Below are 21,079 nucleotides of genomic sequence, written 5' to 3' on the forward strand. Positions count from 1 at the left end.
TATGCACTATTTTTGTAACAGTTGGTGAATACAAACCTTCAGTGAGACTCAGCAGAAATACTCAAATTCCTGATCTGCCCAGTGGTTTTATAAAACTCCAGTCCAGGTCGGTTTGTCTTTAAAATATTAAAGTTTTACTCTGTCTTCTGCAAAAAAATAGTCGGCAAGCTCACTGATGAGATAAGTGGATAAGGAGAATGTATATATTAGAGCGTGAGAGAGTTGGTACATTTTCCCTTATGTTAAACTGACTCTGGTGTTTGTTTAAAACCCCCCACCAACCCCAGGGCCAGCCTGGACCTTTATTTACTTTATTTTATTTTTAATTTCAGTTTTTGGGTAGGTGATGATGAAGGTAATTCTTATTTTGTACTGGTACCAAAAAAGCAAACTGACTTATGCCTAAGGGTGTTTTTGCAGAGCTACTCTTCTGACTGAGGGGGGGAGCCTCATTCAGAAATTAACATTTCTCAAAATGGGTTCCTTATTATTCTAAAATGTAAATTCCTTCAAATTATTCATTTGAAAACTTTGAGATGAATGGAAAAAGATAAGCAGTTGTTGAGTGCCCACCATGCTTGATACCTCTGGCGTTTGGCTCCTTTGGAATCCTAGATGCCGGGCAGGCAAAATTTTACCAAAAGCTGTTGAGCGCCATTCGGACTCCATCCCATCTTTCTCCGTGGTGATCCAGTTCGTATCTTACAGCTCCCGCCTGGAAGCCGGTAACATAATGAATTGCCTTGACTCTTGCTTCAATCCACTTTCCTCGCTTAATATGCAGCCCAAAGTTTTGCAGCTCGCTGTCAGATGGTAGTGCTAGACTTTCACACTGCTCCCAAAGCCTCCGCTGGGGCTGTTTCGGAACACGGAGTTACAAACTTTAAGAAACCGACAGCTCCAGAAGTGAATCCATGCCAGGCTTTGAACTCTGCTTCTGGCTTCCGTCAACTGACGTAGTTGCCCTTTTGCTCAAACTCGCAGCTCCAGTTCGCACTCTGGAGAGCTCCGCTGGGTGTCTGCTCTTTGCCGAGGCAGGGACGCGTGTGGGGGCAGAACCCTGCGCTCCACCAATTTCCCGCGCCTTGATTCAGAACCGAGGCAAACCCTCACTCGGATCCCCGGGCTTAGGCGTTTTCCTTCAAAAAGAGTGAGGAAAGGAAGGAGCCGAGCTCAATCTTTTGTTGGCTGAATTTTGTATTTCGGACACTTAGGGGAAGCAAATTGCAAGAGAGGAAGGGCTGTCCTCCCTGCAAACGTTTCCCTCTCTAAGCTAACCCTGCAGGCCTCAGTTCCACATTTTGCAGTTGACTGTTTGGATTTTAATAGGTTGTTCCCTTACCCTCAGGCCCAATCCACGCACACTGTGCAGCTGGATGAAATAAGTGCACAGCCTCTGCCATTTTCAGTCGGTCTGTCCTGGCAGCCCTGCCCCCTCCGCTGCGGCAGCCGCGGGAGTTAAAGCTGCGCACAGAGAACTTAGCCCGATCCTCCGGGCTGGAGATCCAGTCCGCGTTTGCCAACTGCCGTGTGGTTGGGGACGGCGATAAGAACTCTCTAGTGAGGGAGCGAGCAAGACTTTAGTCCGGTTTCCATGTCAACGATTCAGTCCATATTTGCCATCAGGCTGTTGGTGGCAGAGGCGCTTTCGTGCGGGTTGTGCTGTCCTAGTCCTAGTTCTTCAATCTGCGCCGGGATTCCTGAGCTGCCTGGGTGTGGGGTTAAAAGGCAGGGGCCGTGGGGGATAAAACTCCACCGAGGGGAGGACCCACAGCCCCAAACCCGAGACTCGCTTCTCGGGCCAGCCACGTGCCCAGCTCCTCCCCTCCCCCCTTCCCGCTGCCATGGCCCTTAGGGAAAGCTGATGGGCCAGTTTCTAAGAAAGTTCCCGTCAACTTGGCAGTCCCTGGAATAGTGGTGTGGGGCTCTAAAGGTAGAGGTGGAAGAGGACTATAAAGGATTTGCAATTTTTTTTTAAGTGGGAAAGGAGAAACGTTACATTATCGCCTCCAACCCAGGTGCATAGATTTTTGTGCACTTCACTGCTAGATAAAAATGGTGGCTGTTTTCAAAACAGCGTGCCCACGTGTCAGAAAGAGATTTTGGCACTTTCCAAATTTCACAGCCATTGAAGAAAGGGGATGGGGGCTTCCTCTGGAGGCAGATTTATTCTGGCTTACAGATTTTCACTGGGCTCCAGGTTTCTCATTATACTCCAGCTCTGAAAATGGCAGGGTAATTGCATGTAAAAAATTCCTCATTTGTGTGCAGGACTCAAGACTGTTTGCCAGCTCAGAGGCAGTTTATTAAATAGCCAAGCTCTATTTATGAGGCAGCCTATAATTTGGTTTCTAGGACCTAATGCACCAGGAGAGTTGTTGCCCCTGAGGACTATGAGTGAAAGGAGGGCACTGGTCCATTCCAGTCAGTCAAAGCCTGGCAGGCCTGTTTGGCTCTTGGCTTGGGGGGTGGGGAAAACACCACTCTTAGAGTAATAAGAAGGTGTTGCCTTTTTAGTGTAAGATGCTCTTATGTTGAGTTTAGGTTTTGGAAATTATTCAGTGATCTGTGGCATGGCCAGTACTCTCGGGCCTGCAGAATCTGGAAGTTCTAAGATAATGGTTCTATGTCCATGAAGTCTCTATTTACAAAATCTGAGGGGGAAAAAGGCCCTGGCGTCTAGTAACTAGCTGGTCTGGCTTCTTCCAAGGCAGGTTTGGGTTTGGTGAGGAGCTGGAATCCCCTCTGGCTTTTGTAGCCTGTCATGTCAGAGCATTCCAAGTCAGCCACAGGAGGAAAAGGCTGTTGCTGTTATTTTGTGGGGCCTGTGGATCTGGAGTTTTCTATGTACACCTCCGGTTCATCAGCATCTCTTAGAATGTAAACTCTGAAGACTCTTTACAGCGGAAGATAGAAAACAAGTTGGAGTTGCATCTGTTTTCTGAGTGACCTGTTAGACTGCCCATTTTCTGGAAGGAGAAAATGGTTTCCCTCCATTTGGCCATCCCTCTTCTGCAGTGGTTCCTTTTAACATTCAGGTTCTTCTAGTCCCTGGAGCTTCTGTGGTCTGTTTACAGTCTTACAAGTACTTGTCTTTGGAGACTAGGGCTCAAGTCCCCCTTTGTGGAGCTTGTGTTCTGCTAAAATGCTGTCATGTATCCCCAAAGTAGCTTCAGTGGTGACCATTTTAAGTCAGTGTTAAGATGCTCAGCTTTGATCTCAAACCCATTCTGATATTCTGATCTCATTGTTGGATATGGCACAGCTTAACTGCTTTTTTCCTTTTTAATGTTAAGTAAACAGGCAGCTTTGGGGACTCTGCTACGTTTTAAAGCCACCCTCCTCTGCCCTTTCACAGGGCAGTCTCAAGAAGTCTTAAGATTCTGTAAAATGGGGATAATGGACCTCATGCCCCCAGGGCCTTGTGAGGACCAGCTAATGAGGGCAGAGGAGTGGGAAAACTGAACGTCTGAAACAGTGATCTGTCATTTCATGCAGGTTGCAAAGGGGATAAAAATGTAAGGCTCAGCTGGGTCTTTGGAGCGGGTTTGCAAAAGGCTTTGAAGAAGCAAAGTGCTGTAGAGGTGCTAAGTAGCAGCCAAGAGACCAGGCTGGCTGCCAGGGGGTCAGGCCCGGGCCGAGGCGGCCGCGGTCTCGGGCTCAGGCCAATTTTGCAGCCGCGAGTAAAGTTCACACTGCCCGCTCACCTCCGCGCGGCCTGGAAGGGACCGACCCGGAGAAGGAGGAACGCCGGGAGGGAGGCGACACAGGCTCCGGAGAGGCGTGAGCTCCGGGCCGGGTTTTCCCCGAAGCTTCGGCGGCGGCGCTGCCGAGCGAAAGCGGCAGAGGGCCTGCCGTCGCCGCGGCTGGTTCTCTCCCCTCCTCCTTTGTAAGGGGAAGGGAGCGAGTCCGTTCCACGGCCTGCGCCCGCTCCGCGCTCCGTTCCGGGTTTGCCAGGAGGCCGCGACGGCGCTGGGTAAAATGGCAGTGCTGAGCCTCGTGTCGGAGTGAGGGGGACTCGGAGGAGAGTGGGGCGCTCTAGCCGCTCACTCCGGCCGCCCGCCCGCTCGCTCGCCCGCTGCCGCGCAGCAGCCTCAGCCCGCGCCGAGGCCGGGGAGGGGAGGCAGGACGCCCGGCCCGGCCCACGCTCCGACTCTGCCTCCCGGCGCCGGGGCTGCTGCCGCGCGCCCTCAAGCCCGCCCGTCCCGGGTCCCCCTCCCCCCGCTCCCTCCCTCCCCGCCCCCCTCCCCCTCGCCTCCCTCCCTCCCCTCCCTCCCTCCTCCTTTCTCCGGCAGCAGAAAGCGGAGAGTCACAGCGGGGCCAGGCCCTGGGGAGCGGAGCCTCCACCGCCCCCCTCATTCCCAGGCAAGGGCTTGGGGGGAATGAGCCGGGAGAGCCGGGTCCCGAGCCTACAGAGCCGGGAGCAGCTGAGCCGCCGGCGCCTCGGCCGCCGCCGCCGCCGCCTCCTCCTCCTCCGCCGCCGCCAGCCCGGAGCCTGAGCCGGCGGGGCGGGGGGGAGAGGAGCGAGCGAGCGAGCGCAGCGCAGCAGCGGAGCCCCGCGAGGCCCGCCCGGGCGGGTGGGGAGGGCAGCCCGGGGGACTCGGCCCCGGGGCGGGGTGGGAGGGGGGGAGAAGACGAAGACAGGGCCGGGTCTCTCCGCGGACGAGACAGCGGGGATCATGGCCGCGCAGGTCGCCCCCGCCGCCGCCAGCAACCTGGGCAACCCGCCGCCGCCGCCCTCGGAGCTGAAGAAAGCGGAGCAGCAGCAGCGGGAGGAGGCGGGGGGCGAGGCGGCGGCGGCAGCGGCCGAGCGCGGGGAAATGAAGGCAGCCGCCGGGCAGGAAAGCGAGGGCCCCGCCGTGGGGCCGCCGCAGCCACTGGGAAAGGAGCTGCAGGACGGGGCCGAGAGCAATGGGGGTGGCGGCGGCGGCGGCGGCGGAGCCGGCGGTGGCGGCGGCGGGCCCGGTGCGGAGCCGGACCTGAAGAACTCGAACGGGAACGCGGGCCCTAGGCCCGCCCTGAACAATAACCTCACGGAGCCGCCCGGCGGCGGCGGTGGCGGCAGCAGCGATGGGGTGGGGGCGCCTCCTCACTCAGCGGCGGCCGCCTTGCCGCCCCCAGCCTACGGCTTCGGGCAACCCTACGGCCGGAGCCCGTCTGCCGTCGCCGCCGCGGCGGCCGCCGTCTTCCACCAACAACATGGCGGACAACAAAGCCCTGGCCTGGCAGCGCTGCAGAGCGGCGGCGGCGGGGGCCTGGAGCCCTACGCGGGGCCCCAGCAGAACTCGCACGACCACGGCTTCCCCAACCACCAGTACAACTCCTACTACCCCAACCGCAGCGCCTACCCCCCGCCCCCCCAGGCCTACGCGCTGAGCTCCCCGAGAGGTGGCACTCCGGGCTCCGGCGCGGCGGCGGCCGCCGGCTCCAAGCCGCCTCCCTCCTCCAGCGCCTCCGCCTCCTCGTCGTCTTCGTCCTTCGCTCAGCAGCGCTTCGGGGCCATGGGGGGAGGCGGCCCCTCAGCGGCCGGAGGGGGAACCCCCCAACCCACCGCCACCCCCACCCTCAACCAACTGCTCACGTCGCCCAGCTCGGCCCGGGGCTACCAGGGCTACCCTGGGGGCGACTACGGCGGCGGGCCCCAGGACGGAGGCGCGGGCAAGGGCCCGGCGGACATGGCCTCGCAGTGCTGGGGGGCTGCTGCTGCTGCCGCGGCTGTGGCGGCCGCCTCGGGAGGGGCCCAACAAAGGAGCCACCACGCGCCCATGAGCCCTGGGAGCAGCGGCGGCGGGGGGCAGCCGCTCGCCCGGACCCCGCAGGTACATGGCTGAGAGGGGAGGGGGCTGGGGCGAACGGGGTCCTGGGAGTGGGTGGCAGCTGCGGGGAGCAGGCCCGAGCCGTGGGTTACCCCCAGTCCGAGGCCCCCACTGCTGGGGAGCTGCCATTGTCTGGCTCTTCTCTCTTAAAATGGCTGCCTGTCTGCCTTCCTCTCTTTCCCTCCCTTCAGCCTTTGTGTGGGGCTTTCCCAGAAGTGTCTGCTTCCCTTCTCCCTCTACCCTGGTCCCTTCCAGCTCCGGGGGTCTTCAAGGGGGTGCGGGGCAGAGTGTGCAGGAAAGGGCCCAGCCCGAGGTGAGGGGGTGTTGGGGGGTCAGGATAGGGTGTAGGCAGTGCTAGGAGCTCGGGAGTTGGGTGAACAGTTTCTTGCTCACCTGCTGCTCTTCTCTGCCCGCCCCCCCCACCTTCCTCTGGGCCGTCCCCTAAGTGTGCTTTCGAGGAGGGGCCCCTCGGGCTCGGGGGGACCTCGAGGTTGGGCAGGGGCCTGCTTGGGGGCAGCTAGAGGCCGGCTGCGGTTCACCCAGGGCAGCCCGGGCCGTCTCCTGTCTTAGTCTCTGTCCGCCCAGTGGCCTGGGCTTCTCCCTGGAAGTGCTGGTAAACAGCTGAGTGATTGGAGTAGTAAGTGCAGATTGCTTTGGTTTGGGATTTGAATTATGGAGGTAAAATCCTTCTGTCAAAGCCAGGAGACAGTTGGTCTTAGGTTGACATCCTATCTGTGATCTGATTGGCTCCCCATCTCCTGCTCTTGGCCATTTATAATTGCCTCTGATGTAATGGTACAACAATCCTGATGAGCTCATAAACTTTTACACTCTGCTTTTCTGCCAGTGATAACCCAAACCATCGCTGCCACTATCTGCTTTTTATTCCAGAGCTGAAATTGGCTGTGACCTTGAGGAGGGAGGTTTAAGCAGCAATACTGTATCAGCAGGAGCAGAGCCCCAGACAGGCTGCCCTTGTTACATTGTGCCTGAAACAAAAGAGGAGGCAGTGGCATTTTGCTTGTACCTTGGATTTATTTTGCTTGTTATGTTTTATGCAGCCTGAAATAGATTCTGTGTTGTCAGAACACTAGCTGAGTTTTTCTCTACAATGGGTTTGCTGTTTGTTTTGGTTTTGTGACTTTCCTGATGGTATAAATGACTTCTTTGATGGCTCTGAAGATGTGTTTGTCTTGAGTAATTTTGACCCTGTTCGCTTTGCAGAATTGAAATTATTTTACTGAGCTTCTTATTGAGTGGCAAATGTGGGATCTTTATCCGAGGGGGTAGGAGAAAACTTTCTGAGAACTGGAAGCTTTCTGAGAGAATTTCATATTCAAGTGTTCTGTTTTAAGGGAGGCTGGCCTCGTTCTTTGTTTACGTGTTGAATCTTGTTAACACTTTCTTTTGTTAATTGAACTTTGGGAGAGCAGCTCAATTTAAAGGGAAGCTGACATCTTTCCTTGATGAAGATGGTCTTGAGAAGAGGGACTATCTCCTAAAGGCTTGGTTTGGTGAGATTTATCATTTGTTCCTGGAATATCAAAAAGACTAGTTTTCTGTTTTGTCATCGGTCGTTTTAGAGTTTTGAAATAGAGGTTGACCAATTTTCTTCTCTGCATTTTAAGTTCCATTTATTTGTATCTTCCAAGAAGATAAAGATATGATCTACAGTGATATTTAAGATTTGCTTAGACACTACAACTTTTAGGTACATTTTTATGCATTCTCTTTTATTCCGTGCTTCTAACCTCTTCATCATGTTCTGTCTTCAAGGCTTTGGTCAGGCATATTTGATATTCTGTGGAGTTGTCTATCTTTTCAAAGAGGCGGGGAAAAGCTCCCTTATGTCTGCCCTCCACCCCACCCACCCCCCAGCAGTACCAAGTTGTACTTTGTGCTATGAGATGTTTTTTTCACTTGTACGGCCTAATTAGATGTATTCCCTTCCCATCCTAGAACTGGTTTTCTACTCTTTCGTTGAGCTGGGAATTTTGAAAATAGTTGTGTCAGATGGCAGGTTTAGAGCTCTGTGCCCTGACTCCATGTCTTTCATAATGTTCTACATCTGGGCAAGAAATAGGGGATTTTTAAATTGGATTTAGTGTCTGAGGCATAAATTTTGTCTTAGAAAACAGAACATTCTCTTGTCTCTGGGTCATATCTCTTTCTCCTCATTTTTTCCCTTTTTTTTTTTTTTTGCAGTGTTGAGGGGAGGCTGAGAAATTTAACTTCAACTATCAAAAGAAATAAAATAGTTTGGGGTATGTCAGGCTCATTTAAACACAAAAGTTGAATTCTTTCGACTTCGGAATATTCAAGCAAATGCTTTTTTTTTTTTTTTTAAACCAACTTTTGCCATACAACGATTTGTTTTTCAATCATTAAACAAGTATCTGAGCATTTTATCTATGTACTAGGTACTATGTTTTCTGCTGGGTAAATGGTAGGAAAGTAGGTACAGTCCCTGTTTGGAAGCTTGTCTGTTCTGCCTTTGGGTGAATTTTCTGATTCCTTTTAATGTTACCAGGGCTGGCACTTACACAGTATACAGTCCTATTTTATTTCAGTTCAGTTGCCTACTCCCCTGAGACCCAGAGCATAGGCTGGTGAGCATTCACTTGTAGAAGAGGCAAGATGCAACTCAGGGTTTTGTGGGCTGCTTCAGGTATGTCATCTCGATGAGAGTTGTAAGTGGATAGATTTTGTTCTGAATTCCTTTTTGCTGCTTAAGGATAAACCTCTTGTCAGACTATTCCTAAGCAGTCTTAGATAATAAGGTCTTGCTCTGTCCTCTTCTTTCCCTACCTCAGTCTCGAATTAGGATTTTCTTTTGCAGAGATTTGATTGACACAGCTAAGGTGGTAATGTTCTCATTTGACTCTGCCTTTATGAAATAAAGATTAGGTAAGTGTGTGTGTTGAGGCTGTGTTTTTTCACAGGTGCTAGGAAGATCCCAGAAAACAAAACTTTTCCTTTATGCCTTTCCATAACTGGTGTTGTCTCAAGGTGTTGAATCCTGTTACTGATGAGATATTCTTGAGTTAGCTATGTGCTTAGACCTTGTGTAAAGCCTTTTACTTGGGATGCTGTGTTACCTTGACGGTAGTACTAGCTCATCAAAGTAAAAACTGGAATAGAGTACGTAGTCTAGGATCAAGATGGATTTGATTGTGGAAGTTTGGCTGTTAGTTCCTGCTATGGAAATAACAAATGATGTTTCTGACTCCTAGGAAACAAATACAGGAATCCTGGGCTTATTATGGGAATGCCTACTGGCAGAAATTCTGGGCTGGCTGAAACACAGGACTCTTGGAGTGCTCTCAAGTAGGAGGTACCAGGAAAACCACACCGAGATGGCACTTAGTTGTGAGGGCTTCATGTTTCTTTGCTTTCCATGAGAGAACTGGGGGTGATGGGGGTTGGGATGGGGGTGAGAGAAGAAAGAAAACAGGACCAGGGTTGGCCTTTTTATATTGGTCCCTGTGAAGACTTTTTAAGGTTCTTTTCTTTGTGTGTGACACAGAGTAACTATGACAAGTGGCACCTGCTGTAACAGGATGTCTTGGATTGCATTAAACATTCATATATTAGATTGACTCCAGTAACTTCTGCAAAGTCTGTGAACCTTTTTTGAAATGTGGAAATAAATTAACAAAGTATTGGTCAGGGCACTTTCCCATTCCTGTCCCCAAAAGGTTGTATTGATTGGCTTTAGATTGCAAAATTCTAGGTGCAACTGAAGCATACAAATATGGATAAAATGTATTCAGAGTAAATTGGCACTGAATAGTTCTTCCTGCCAGTGAGCTAGGATGATACCTCAGTCTCTGAAATGGAGTCCTGTTTCCCTTGGCTTTTGTCTCTGTGTTGTTCCTTGTTTAGGTTGATCATTATCATTACTGATGCGCATAGAGTTGTGTGTGGCATCGGGTAGTGAGAGGTAAAGAGCATAGGACTTGGGGAGAAGAGGCGCGTTGGTTCCACATGTAGCTCTGGGTTAAGATGTGGATGTGTAACGTGGGGCAGGGCATTCGCCTCCTCTGTTTCATTTTCCCTTCATCAGTAAAGTGAAGTTGATGGACTGCATAACCTCTGATGCTGCACATCTGACTGTGCTTCCATTCCTGGCTTGTTAACAAGGGAGCTTCTTTCTGTACCTTTTTCTGATAGAAATCTTGAGACCATCTTTTTTCCCTAGGCCCAAGTTTCTCAAGGCTGTTTTCTCTTGAGGATTTATAGGAGCAAATTCTGAATAGTTGGGAGCATGTGGTCTGTGGCCCTTCACAGAGAGAGCCCTACCAGACCGTTTTGCCTTGAAACTGTTACCTGTTTGTCATTAGTCATTGCATCTGGCTGGTGGTTTTAAAACACTAAACAGTAAATGAAAAATTAGGCGGGAGTTCCCATTGTGGCTCAGCAGTAATGAACCCAACTAGTATCCTTGAGGACTCGGGTTCGATCCCTGGCCTTGCTCAGTGGGTTAAGGATCTGGCATTGCCATGAGCTGTGGTGTGGTTTGCAGGCATGGTTTGGATCCCACGTGGCTGTGGCTGTGGTAGACAGCTGTAGCTCTAATTCAACCCCTAGCCTGGGAACTTCTATATGCTGTAGGTGTGGCCCTTAAAAAGCAAGAAAAGAAAAAAAAGAAAATAGACTTCATTAAAATAAGACTTGAAAAATAGTTCCTTCAAAATCTACATGACAGGATTAGAGTAGGAGTGGGGTGAGGAGTGGGTATTCATAAATTCAGCATTAACACTCAGTTTCTTTTGGGGGGATAGGAAGGTAATGAGAGATAGCATTAATCTTTCCAGACTCTTCTGGTGTTCAGGCAGGTCTAGGTCTGGTTTGGGCAGTTGGTTGTAATCTGAGTGCCTGAACTTGCCCTGTAAGTTTTGCTGAGAGAGGAGCAAGAGTTCCCGAGACTAGACCAGGAACAGGAAAAGCTAAGCATTTCAGGGTCAACTTCATAGGTGTATTGCCTTTTCTCATACCCCTATTTTTTGTTTGTTTGGTTTGGGTTTTGGTTTTTTAAACTATGTGGTGTGGTTTGCCGGTGGTCTTGAAAATGCTGTTCTTTCAGCTGTTCTCTAGCATACCTGAATTTCCAGTCTTTCTCCTCCTGGTTTAGTAGTTTAAAAGTGTAATTCTGGCATTTTAGAGGTGTGTGAGAAGGAAGCTTTCCTTTATGAAAGAGGGAAAAAGGTAGAGGGAAAGGTGTTTGATAATTCTCTGCTTGACACAGCAGCTTCTTCACTCTGAAGGAACCAAATGTTTCAGAGCGTTGTGTAAATACTTGCTGAGCTGTCAATATGTACCCAGGAGGTTTCTGTAGTAAGATGTAAACGGCTCTATAGAATGTTTGACAGGCAAATTAATAAACAGTTTTCAAGCAAAGATAATGTTAGTGTGGTGGAATAAAATAACATTGAAGAAAAAGACTTGGGGATAAGGAAAAGAGGGTAATGCTGGGGGCTGAGGCTGTGGGTGGAGAGCATGAAGATAAGAAGAGATGATCTAAAAGAGATTTAAAGTGAAAAAGATGCTGCCCTGGAAGAGAAGCCTCCCCACCCCTGGCTCCATGCTAAGATCAGGGCACAGGAATCCCTGTTCAAAATTGATTGCAATTTCAGAGTGAAAATAAACAGGAGTTTAGAAAGAAGGGCCTAAGCTTCACTGGTGAAGTAATGCGCTCCTAAAACTTGGTTTATGAGACTGTGAGCTTTAAATTTAAAGCCTTGTCCTTTCAGAAAGGTCTTCTCGTTGAGTGAGGTTTTAAGGTTGGGTTTGCATTTTTGGAATGCCAAAAAGGAGAAAAAAAGATACTACAACTTCACTATTGTCCTCAGCCTCAGTTCTGCGTTGGCTCTCTGGGTTATAAACCCACTCCAAGGGCCAGGTTTATTGATATGGTTTTTACTGGACTCTTGTGTATCACTTATACATTAAAATTAATGCCCCAGGTTCCTGGGTCAGTACGAAGTCCAAATGTTTGGGGACTCACTAAATCCTGCCTAAAGGGTTATGTGGGTAGATTCAATCTTTGTTTTTGAAATTGCCTTTTTAGGATTAAAAATATTTCTGGGTTCCTTTAGTGAAACATCCTTTTTATGGAGGAGGAAGTATTTTAATATTTTAGCTGTCTGCCTATTGTACTCTGCTTTGGTTGCCTTGTGAGATGTTTTACTTTGTTAAAGTCCCTTTTTAAACTTAATCCACTGACTCTGACACCAGTTTTCTTCACAAGTAGTGAAGTGTTTTTTAGGCCAGAGTCCTGGAAATGCCTTTTGACTCAGTGTAGTAGTAGGGAATATGAATGTAATTATGGCTTTGACCATAATTTTTAGTTAGGTCCAGCTAATTTACTAAAGGCTATCAGTTTGTTTTAAAACAAAATACAAAAACTTAGGTTGACACGGACATTGGTTGCTTTTCCCAGTATAGTGTTGGGAAAGGGATTAGAACTTTAGGCTTATTGCTGAGAACATGAGTCCCGTCTAGCTCAGGGAGATCTGGAGATTCAAATGGGAGTGGGAAATAGCTCTAAGCAAACACATTGATCAGAAAGTAGGGAGGGACTTAAAAGATAGAGGCAATATCTCCAAAGGAATTTACTTTTCTTGGAGAAGCATGCTTATGTGCACACATTTGGAAAGCGGGCACAGCAAGGTTTTATAAATGGATGTAGACCAAACTATAAGCTGAAGGAATCAGAGAATAAAGAGCAATCAGATTTGGTTAGGGTAAACCTGAGACAGCTTTTCAGAGGCAGCGATTTGTAAAGTTAAATGTCCAAGAAGGGAAAAGTTAAAATATTAATGTGCTTTTTCATAATGCTATTCTGAGTTCCCTGGGCTTTGCAGAATCCAAATTACACATCCATCCCCAGACCTGTAGTTGTCTCATTCCAGTGACTTTGAAAATTTGGACTGTAACCGTAAAATTCCATGAAGGAGTGGTTTCAGGGTCTTAGTGGTTCCTGTGGTTATGTGGGGGCTTTTAGTACAACCTGCCAAGTTCTCGGCAGTTCAGGGGCTCTTTTGTAGTAATTTTGGGATTGGAAAGTTGTGTCACCTTTAGAGTTGTGTGCCCTGGACAACTGTACAGTGACGGTGGTTCAGCTTTGGTTAGAGAGCCCAAGTTTTCTTTCTTTTTGTTTTTTTGGAAGTTAATTGGCCTTTCTTAAAACAGGAACCATGATGTACCTGTTGGGACTCTTAAGGCTGCTGTTATTTCTGAAGATTTGGGGGCTTTGCTCAGGTTGAGTTGCTCGGAATCACACATTATATTGAGGGTTATTGGGTGGGTAAGTCTGCACATCAGCAGTTTGCCCATCTGTTCACAGAAATGGCATTTTAATACTGCTTTTGATTAGGTTGGCTATGGCCAAGAAGCTCATAAAGCTGCAAACACGTACTTACTCCTTATGGCAGCCTCTGAAATGTAGTGACTTTGGTTTCTCTTTACCTGTTGGTCCATGTGTGATTGGACCACCTCTGATTTCTGGCACTTTGAAAAAGGCTGTAAGTGGATGCTTAACAGCTGAAATGCATGGACTGTCCAGTGCCAAGCTACTACAGTGCTTCCACCTGGAAGAGGAGGGTTACACTGTTAAAAGTATGGAGTGCTGAATATAGATTCTAGGTTAGAAATATCCCTTCCAATATCTTTGCCTTGCTGTTCTGGCATTTTGCAGAAGTGAGTTTCCAGTAACTTAGAATTGGGCACCAGTGGTGTGGTGTGTAGGGGCTTGAGACAAATTCCTTTGTCAGTCACGTTTTAGAGAAACCCAGGTGAGGTGAATGTTGACTTGATCTCTAGGGGTATTCTCTGAACTTGATCTTCCCCCTGTTTAAATGGATAGCATTAGTTTTTATTGAATTTGAAGGGACATAAGAGTGAACTTTTGTTTGTTTTTGTTAGTCATTTGTTCATACTAGAAGATGGTCTTGGGACAGGTTGAGTCTTTAGACCTATTTTATTTTATTTATTTATTTATTTTGTCTTTTTGCCATTTCTTGGGCCGCTCCCATGTCATATGGAGTTTCCCAGGCTAGGGGTCTAATCCGAGCTGTAGCTGCCAGCCTACGCCAGAGCCACAGCAACGCAGGATCCGAGGTGCGTCTGCAACCTACACCACAGCTCACCGGCAACGCCGGATAGTTAACCTGCTGAGCAAGGGCAGGGATTGAACATGCAACCTCATGGTTCCTAGTCGGATTCGTTAACCACTGCGCCACGGCGGGAACTCCAGGTTGAGTCTTTATTTCTCAGTGGCTTCTGCATTTTCTAAGGGTGGACTGCAGTGGGAAGAAGCCTAGTGCCAAGAATGCATTCCAACATGCTGCATGGTAGGAAATTTGATCCCTAAAATGTTGACTTAGTGTTGGTTATGGTACATATTAGAAATCACTCAGTAATCCAGGACAGATTTTTGTTGCCCTCCAGGAAGTTAATGTTGATATGAAATACTAAGGGGCTTTGGACACCAGGCTGTGTGCTCTTTAGACCCAGAGTGCTGCTTGAATATGAAGAGGAAATGTGCCATGTGCTTTTTCCCTCTTTTGCACTTGGGCTTCCTTATGGCTTCATTGCTTCTGGGTTCCCAAATCTGCAGTGTTAGGTATTAGACTTCCTCCTCCCTTGGCACTAGCACATTCATAAATTTTTTTTTGTGGCTTATCACAGCAGCCAAGATTTTTGTGTGCTTTTTCCTCTTAAACTTGCTATCTTTCAGCTTGCTTGTTTATAGACATCTCTGTTAAAAGGAACTCCCCTCTTCAGATCTAGCACCAGCATAATGGCAGCAGGGTAGTTTAGGGATTGGTGTGATATCAGTCATTTGAAAACCCATTTGCTTTGTGCTTAGTGTTTTTTATTTTGCCTCCTGTTTTCCTTGAGGTCACAACTTGCTTGCCAGGCATGAATGCATCTGGGTCCAACTGTTTATTCAAAACTGACTGGTGCCTGGTGTACTTTGACTTTAAGAAGAGTGTGAGTTCAGCCAGGTGGTAGAGGATTAAAGGCTACATCGTGCTGGGTGCTTCCTTTTAGAGGAAACAGATCTGTCTTTGAGCTCTTCTTGCCCAGTGATTTCCCCTCTCTCGGATAGACCTTATTACAGCTTTCTCTTATCCTTAAAGAACACGTTATCTGAGCAGAAATGCTGGAAACTGGTTGGCTGTTTGTTACTGTTTTCTTGTGAATACAGATGGCTTACTCTTTTGCCTTTTGGACAAGATTCTCTTCAGGGCCTAAGGTGATGGAGTTTCATTAGTTGTACCAGCATTAGTTTAGGAGGATGAAACTTTTTTGTTTTTTCCTTTTTCAGCTGTACTTGTGGCATATGGAAGTTTCCAGGCTAGGGATCGAACCAGCAACACCACAGAGACAAGCCAGATCATTAACGCACTGCGCCACCACAGCAGGAACTCCAAGGAGTAAAAAACTTGATGATTCAGATTTGGATAATGTGCCTTTTCATCTCTGGACTTCCGATGTTTTACCTGTTTAGGAATCTGAACTGCCAAAGATAAAGGATTTGGGGATCAATTCTCTCTCTTTTTGAAAATCTTTGTTGTGACCTTTATTTATTTACTTATTTAGAATGATTATAGATTCATGGATTTTTTTTTTTTTTTTTTTTTTTTTGGCAATGCCCACACATTTGAAAGTTCCCAGGTCACGGCTTGAATCTGTGCCAGAGCAACAACCCAAGCCACAGTAGTGGCAGTGCCAGATCCTTAACCCACCGAGCCATCAGGGAACTCCAAGGATGATCAGTTCTATAGGTAGTTTATCCACAACTTTGTCCTGGGCCAGGGATAGGCCAGGGAACCTCACTGAGTACCCCGATTTGAAATGATGATATCTTGGGTGTGAATATTAGTGATAACTTCCCTGTATTTGAATATTTACTATGTGCCTGCCAGATGCTATGTTTGGGTCTCTCTGAATTTCTTCATTTAATCTTCAAGACCATGAAGTGGTTTCTGGTGTTACTCCTCCCACTTTACAGATGAGGAAGTAGAATAAGAATGAGAAATTTTCTCCAGGACAAAAAACAAGTAAAAGGTAGAGTTTAGATTTGAATCAAGGTTTGTCTGATTCTCCAGAGCTATATAACATTATAAAATACTAAATTTGCTTCTCCAAAATAAGTTACTCAAGCAGTAGAGCTTATTGAGACGTTATTTTTGCAATAGTCTAGAACTCTTAAATGGAGTGAAAGACTGAAAAGACTTTAGTTACAATTTGACATTATGCCTAGATTTCTGTCCCATCTATCTCTTCCATTTAGAATTTTATTTGGGTTTTTAATGAATGGCCATATGATCCCAGTGGTAAGAACTGGCAGCATTTTGTCCTTAGGCCCTTTTCTCTTTGGGAGAGATCTTTGAGAGTGGGGGTGGAGCTCTTCACTTTGATCTAAGTGAGAGTAACTTGCAATATGAAAATATTTACGGAGTGATTTTACTTTCTAGAACTCAGAGCACTCACTAGAGAGACGAAGTTATTGTCTTAATTTTCCACTTGGGGAATGTGAACACATAAAAGGTTAAGTGCCTCATATGAAGTTTCACAGTAGTCAGCTCTAAAAGTGAGATTTAAAGTTCCCTTAAGCTGTGCGACTTCGGACAAGTCACTTAACTTCTCTGAATCTGTATCCTCAACTGTATAAAAAGGATAAATACCCACTTTGGGTTATAGTAAATGTTAAATAATGTATGTGAAAGTATTTATTATCAAATAAAATTTTGAACACAGCTACTAGTTGGTAGAGGCCTCTGCTTGAGAGGGGGATAGAGTTGAGTGGTTAAAGACAGCATTAGTCTTTGCTGAATTAAAAGCTGTCCCCATAGTTCTTAGCTACATCTGAGTTGTTTTAATCCTTTAAAAAAAAAAAAGAATAAAACCTAACATTTTATTAAGCACCTGTTCTAGTTGAGAGGTACATTAGTGCAGTGGTTCTCAGTGCAGTCCCTAACCTTCAGCATCAGCATTACCTGGGTCCTGTTTAGAAATGTAAATACTCATTCAGACGTACTGAATCCAAAACAATGGCAGTATGTTTTAACAAGCCCTCCAGACCATTGTAATGTACACTCAAATTTGAGAACTACTGGATTTATGCACTTATGTTCAGTTAGGCTGCAGAGTATATCTGAATTACCTGAGGGGTTTCTTCCAAATTAACCAAAAACTAATGTTTATGTATCTGCCCCTCCCATGATGCTGAAAGTGTTATTGGTTGGAGAAAAGGTTAAAAGTGTTAGCGGGAATTCCTCTTGTGGCTCATCGGGAAACGAACCTGACCAGGAGGATGGGGATTCAATCCCTGACCCTACTCTGCCGTTGCTGAGAGCTGTGGTGTAGGTCAAAGACAGTGGCTTGGATCTGGTGTGGCTGTGGCTGTGGTATAGTCTGGCAGCTACAGCTCTGGTTCGACCCCTAGACTAGGAACTTCCATATGCCGTGGGTGCAGCCCTAAAGGGGAAAAAAAAAAGTGCTTGGGGATGGGAGTAAGAAAATACTTTTTTAAGGTATTTACCCCTTCTACTCAGGGGTAATGACAGACTCTTGTTTCATCACATATCTGTTTATAGGACTTGGGGACTCCTGCCTTCCATTTTTCTTTCTCTTAGTCATTTGGTGGCTCAGCATGAGGGTAATCTGAATCCGTGGTCCTGGTTGTTTGATAAAAGTGGAAAAGCTCATTTTAGGATGGTGCCCTATAGTGGTCTCCAAGTATGACCAGTTGAGAAAACTGCCCAAAAAGTGATTCTTAAAAATGTTATGCAGTGGCCAGTGTTACAGCATTAATTAAATGCCATGATGTCCTTTCTGCTCATAATGGCCAGAAGAACTGAGAAGAGGGTCTTTGGTGATCTGGTGATCTTTCAGAAAACAATCCTTAATGGCTTTTCTCTGTCTCTCATCCTTCATCCCCCAGGGCCTCAGTGGCCAGCTTGAGTTTTGCTGTTGTTTCTTTCCTAGGGTCTTTGGTTGTGAAGTCCTAGTAAATAAACCCTCGACTCCTGACAAGTTATCTCATCTCTGAAGTGGATTGGGTCTCTTTGAGGAATGGACATTAGAGCCAAGACTTGTTCCTAGTTGTATGACTTAATAAATAAGGATTGTACTTGGCACAGAAATGAAAGTTACAGAAGTGGTTGGATAGTAAATATTAATGATGCAAAAAGACCAAGTGGAGAACCAGTGTTCTAGTTAGTCCATGTGGGCTCTCTGAAAACTTGACGTGGTTTCTGAATCCTTCCCATTAAAAACAAGATTCCTGTACCAGACCTCTTTTCCCTTTTGCCTGAGAAGGGAAGCTGTGATCACCATGGCCCTGCTGCAGTGAAGGCAGAGTCTTCCAGGAGGCAATATGCTAACAGTTTGATCTATGACTTGTTATTTGTACAGATGAATACTCTGAAATAGTCTTATTGCATTAACCACTGAGCCACCTCGTAGCAGTAGGGAGTTTTTTGTGTTTCTGTATTCTGGATTTACTTTATCATCCCTCTGCCATTTAGCTTTATTTTCTCTGTTCCTTTTTCATTTTTTATTCTCTCCTTTGGTGTCTAACTCTGTTAGTAGAATGGAAACACACGGAGACCTTAGTAACTTTAACACACCAGAGCTGGGCTGTCTTTAAAAGAACTGGAGATGCAGTTTATACCACTTTGAGATCAGCATCATTTCAGTGAAGATTCCTGGTATCTGCTTACCTCTGTTGGAGTGGCCTGGCTAACTGGAGGCAGGGCGTGCCTTGTCTAATTAACTAATAAACAGAAGTTCCCTAAGTGGGATTTCTGCCTCTTCTCTTTTCCCACTTTATTGTCTTTGGTCTGGAGACTGTTTCTTAGCCTTCCTTAATCTGTTTTGGGGGTTCTGTTGGTCCAGGACAGATTTGTAACATTCTTGTTTTTCTTCCTAGTCTGTGATTTGAATCATCTGCTTTCCCAGTGCAGCTTTGAATTGGCTTCTTTAAAACCCCTACATAAAGCCTCAAGTGACCAATGTGTGGCCTCATTATGGCATTTTAGTTTAAAATAAAATGAGATTGAGATAGCTGGTTTCACCCACCCAGACACATTTACCAGAGGGAAATTCTGTGTGCCTTGAATAAGACAGTCTCAGAGTGTATAAGAGTGTATAAGCCAAAACGGACTTTGGGTGGGTTAGGGATAAATTTTAGCTAGATTTCCAATAGCTTAACATGCCAAGTATCCATCCCAATTTGATTATACTGGCCAGAGATAGCATATAAAGAGGAGAGACAAGTAAGCTTCAGAAAAGACAGCTGGTAATTTTGGTCTGGTTTCATGTATTCCTGGTATAAATGATGAAGCCAGAGCTCTTCTGTACACATTTGTGTGGACAGTGGTGTAGAGGAGGTTGATACCAATGTGCTTGTGTTGCTCTGAAGAGAATTGGAGTATCTATAGGACTCTATAGCTCTTCATTTAGGGAACTGCTGACCTTAAAAATGCCTGAGGATTTAGGAACCTCTATAATCTTAATAAGATTGGCTGTGCCCTTGGCCATTCTTTAACATGTTTTATTGTGCCTATTATAGTTTAGAGTGGACTTGGGACCAAGTGAAAGGCTGGCATTTTTGGAAAGTGGTCCAAGGCAGTCCTACGAATTAATGAAATAAATAATGACACAGTTACTGCTTCTCGGTGTCTTTATCAAAATACAGGACTTGATTGGACTGGTGACAATCAAAGCATGATAAACAGAACCCCTATGACGCGTAAGTCAAGTTCTTATAGCTAAGTGACATGTTGCAGATAGCTTTTTTCATATAGAAGGAAAAACTTTGGCAGAACGTAGAACGGTGTGCTTAGAGAAATTTAGGATGTTTTTATATAACCCATGCCAGACCAGTCCAAGTTTGGAGTTAGAAATAAATTAAAAGGAGTGGGGAAAAAGCTTTTTAAAGAGAGGGCAAAGTTTTTTTGGCTAGGAGCAGTTTTTGCCTTTGCCTTTGCCTTTTTTGTTTGTTTTTGAGCAAGTTATCTGAAAAACAGTTTAATATATGGAAGTGGGAGGAGCGTTTTAGAAACCAGGTCAGAAAAACTAGGTGTGATTTAGAAGTGTGTCCTAATTGAAAAGTTTATGTGTACTCTCCTGGGTAAAGCTCTGTAAGGTTACATGACTCTTACCTCTCCATGTATCCCTTAAGTGTACCTTATCAATTCATGATACACGACACAAGGGAGAAAATATCAAAAAATTATGACCCGCTCAGTTTGGCTTCACACTAAAGTCCCTTGACTTTAGTCCCTTCACACTAAAGTCCTTTCCCTAGAAGCACCAAAGGATGGTTTATGGGAGGAAATACTTTTTTTCTGGTGTCAACTCATACCACCTTATGTGGGTAGCAGGGTCAAGTCTTGTGGCAAAGCTTTTTTCGAAAAACCCGTGAGTACCTGCCTACCGTTTATCAATTGCTTACAGTAATGCAACAAATACTGAATGAGCTTCTACAGTGTTTCAGGCACCAGGATTCATAATGCCTGCCTCTAATATAAATAATCACAAATAACTATATAATCATAGTTGTAACTAATGTACTGGGGAAGTGTACTACCTTCAGTAAACTATTTTCCAACTATTTTATAAAGTGAATTTTTATTTATGATTATCTTGGCTAGAGGGTGGCTTTGACTTTTGGGCTATTGGGCTGGGTACCAGTCAGTTCTGATTCCCTTTCCCTTCACTGCTCCAGGGTCAAGTGTTACAGGAAATTCTCCATCTCAGATTGGACTTGTAATGGGCTAGAGTCCATTGTTTCTCAGCGAGGCTCTTCTTTGTGTGGCGATACATTGCAGGACATTTGGCATCCTGCTCCCCAGGTAATAAATGCCAGTAGCACCACAGAATCTCTGATAACCCAAAAGGCACTTCCGTACATTTGTTTCCAAACACTTCTCCGGGGCTAGTATTGCCTTGGTTGAAAGCTATTGGGCTTTATTGTCAAGATTCTTGGAAGGAGCTATTGAACAAATTCCTTTGGGAGAAAGTAGGTGGAGATGGAGAAATGGAATTGGTCAACCCTTTAGGTGTCTGACTTGTGTGTTCTTGTTTTTTAAGTAGAGATTTTGAAACTGCTTTCAGCTCCATTCTGCTTTTTCTCCTATTGAGGGTAAAGAGAGGGAAGTAATTTGTTAGCTAACTTCCAGTTGACCATTTTGGGTTTCTGGTCCTGAGTGTATGGAACCAGAACTTAACTGTTCTGGTTTCTA

General features: G+C 46.3%; 1 protein-coding gene across 1 annotated transcript in view; it reads left to right on the forward strand.

Annotated features, from left to right (window-relative positions):
• Positions 1-4,625: 4,625 nt before the first annotated feature.
• Positions 4,626-21,079, forward strand: part of ARID1A (AT-rich interaction domain 1A) — a 74,559-nt gene continuing 58,105 nt past the window's right edge. The window contains exon 1 of the mRNA XM_021095631.2: positions 4,626-5,819. Within this exon, the coding sequence (XP_020951290.1) occupies positions 4,680-5,819 (1,140 nt within the window). The 5' untranslated portion in view covers positions 4,626-4,679. The remainder of the gene's footprint in view (positions 5,820-21,079) is intronic.

The sequence above is a fragment of the Sus scrofa genome, chromosome 6 (assembly GCF_054392235.1).
Source record: "Sus scrofa isolate SSC_HxYL_T2T_F1_AM1 chromosome 6, Sscrofa_HxYL_maternal_Yorkshire_Landrace_v2.0, whole genome shotgun sequence".
NCBI classification, from domain to species: domain Eukaryota; kingdom Metazoa; phylum Chordata; class Mammalia; order Artiodactyla; family Suidae; genus Sus; species Sus scrofa.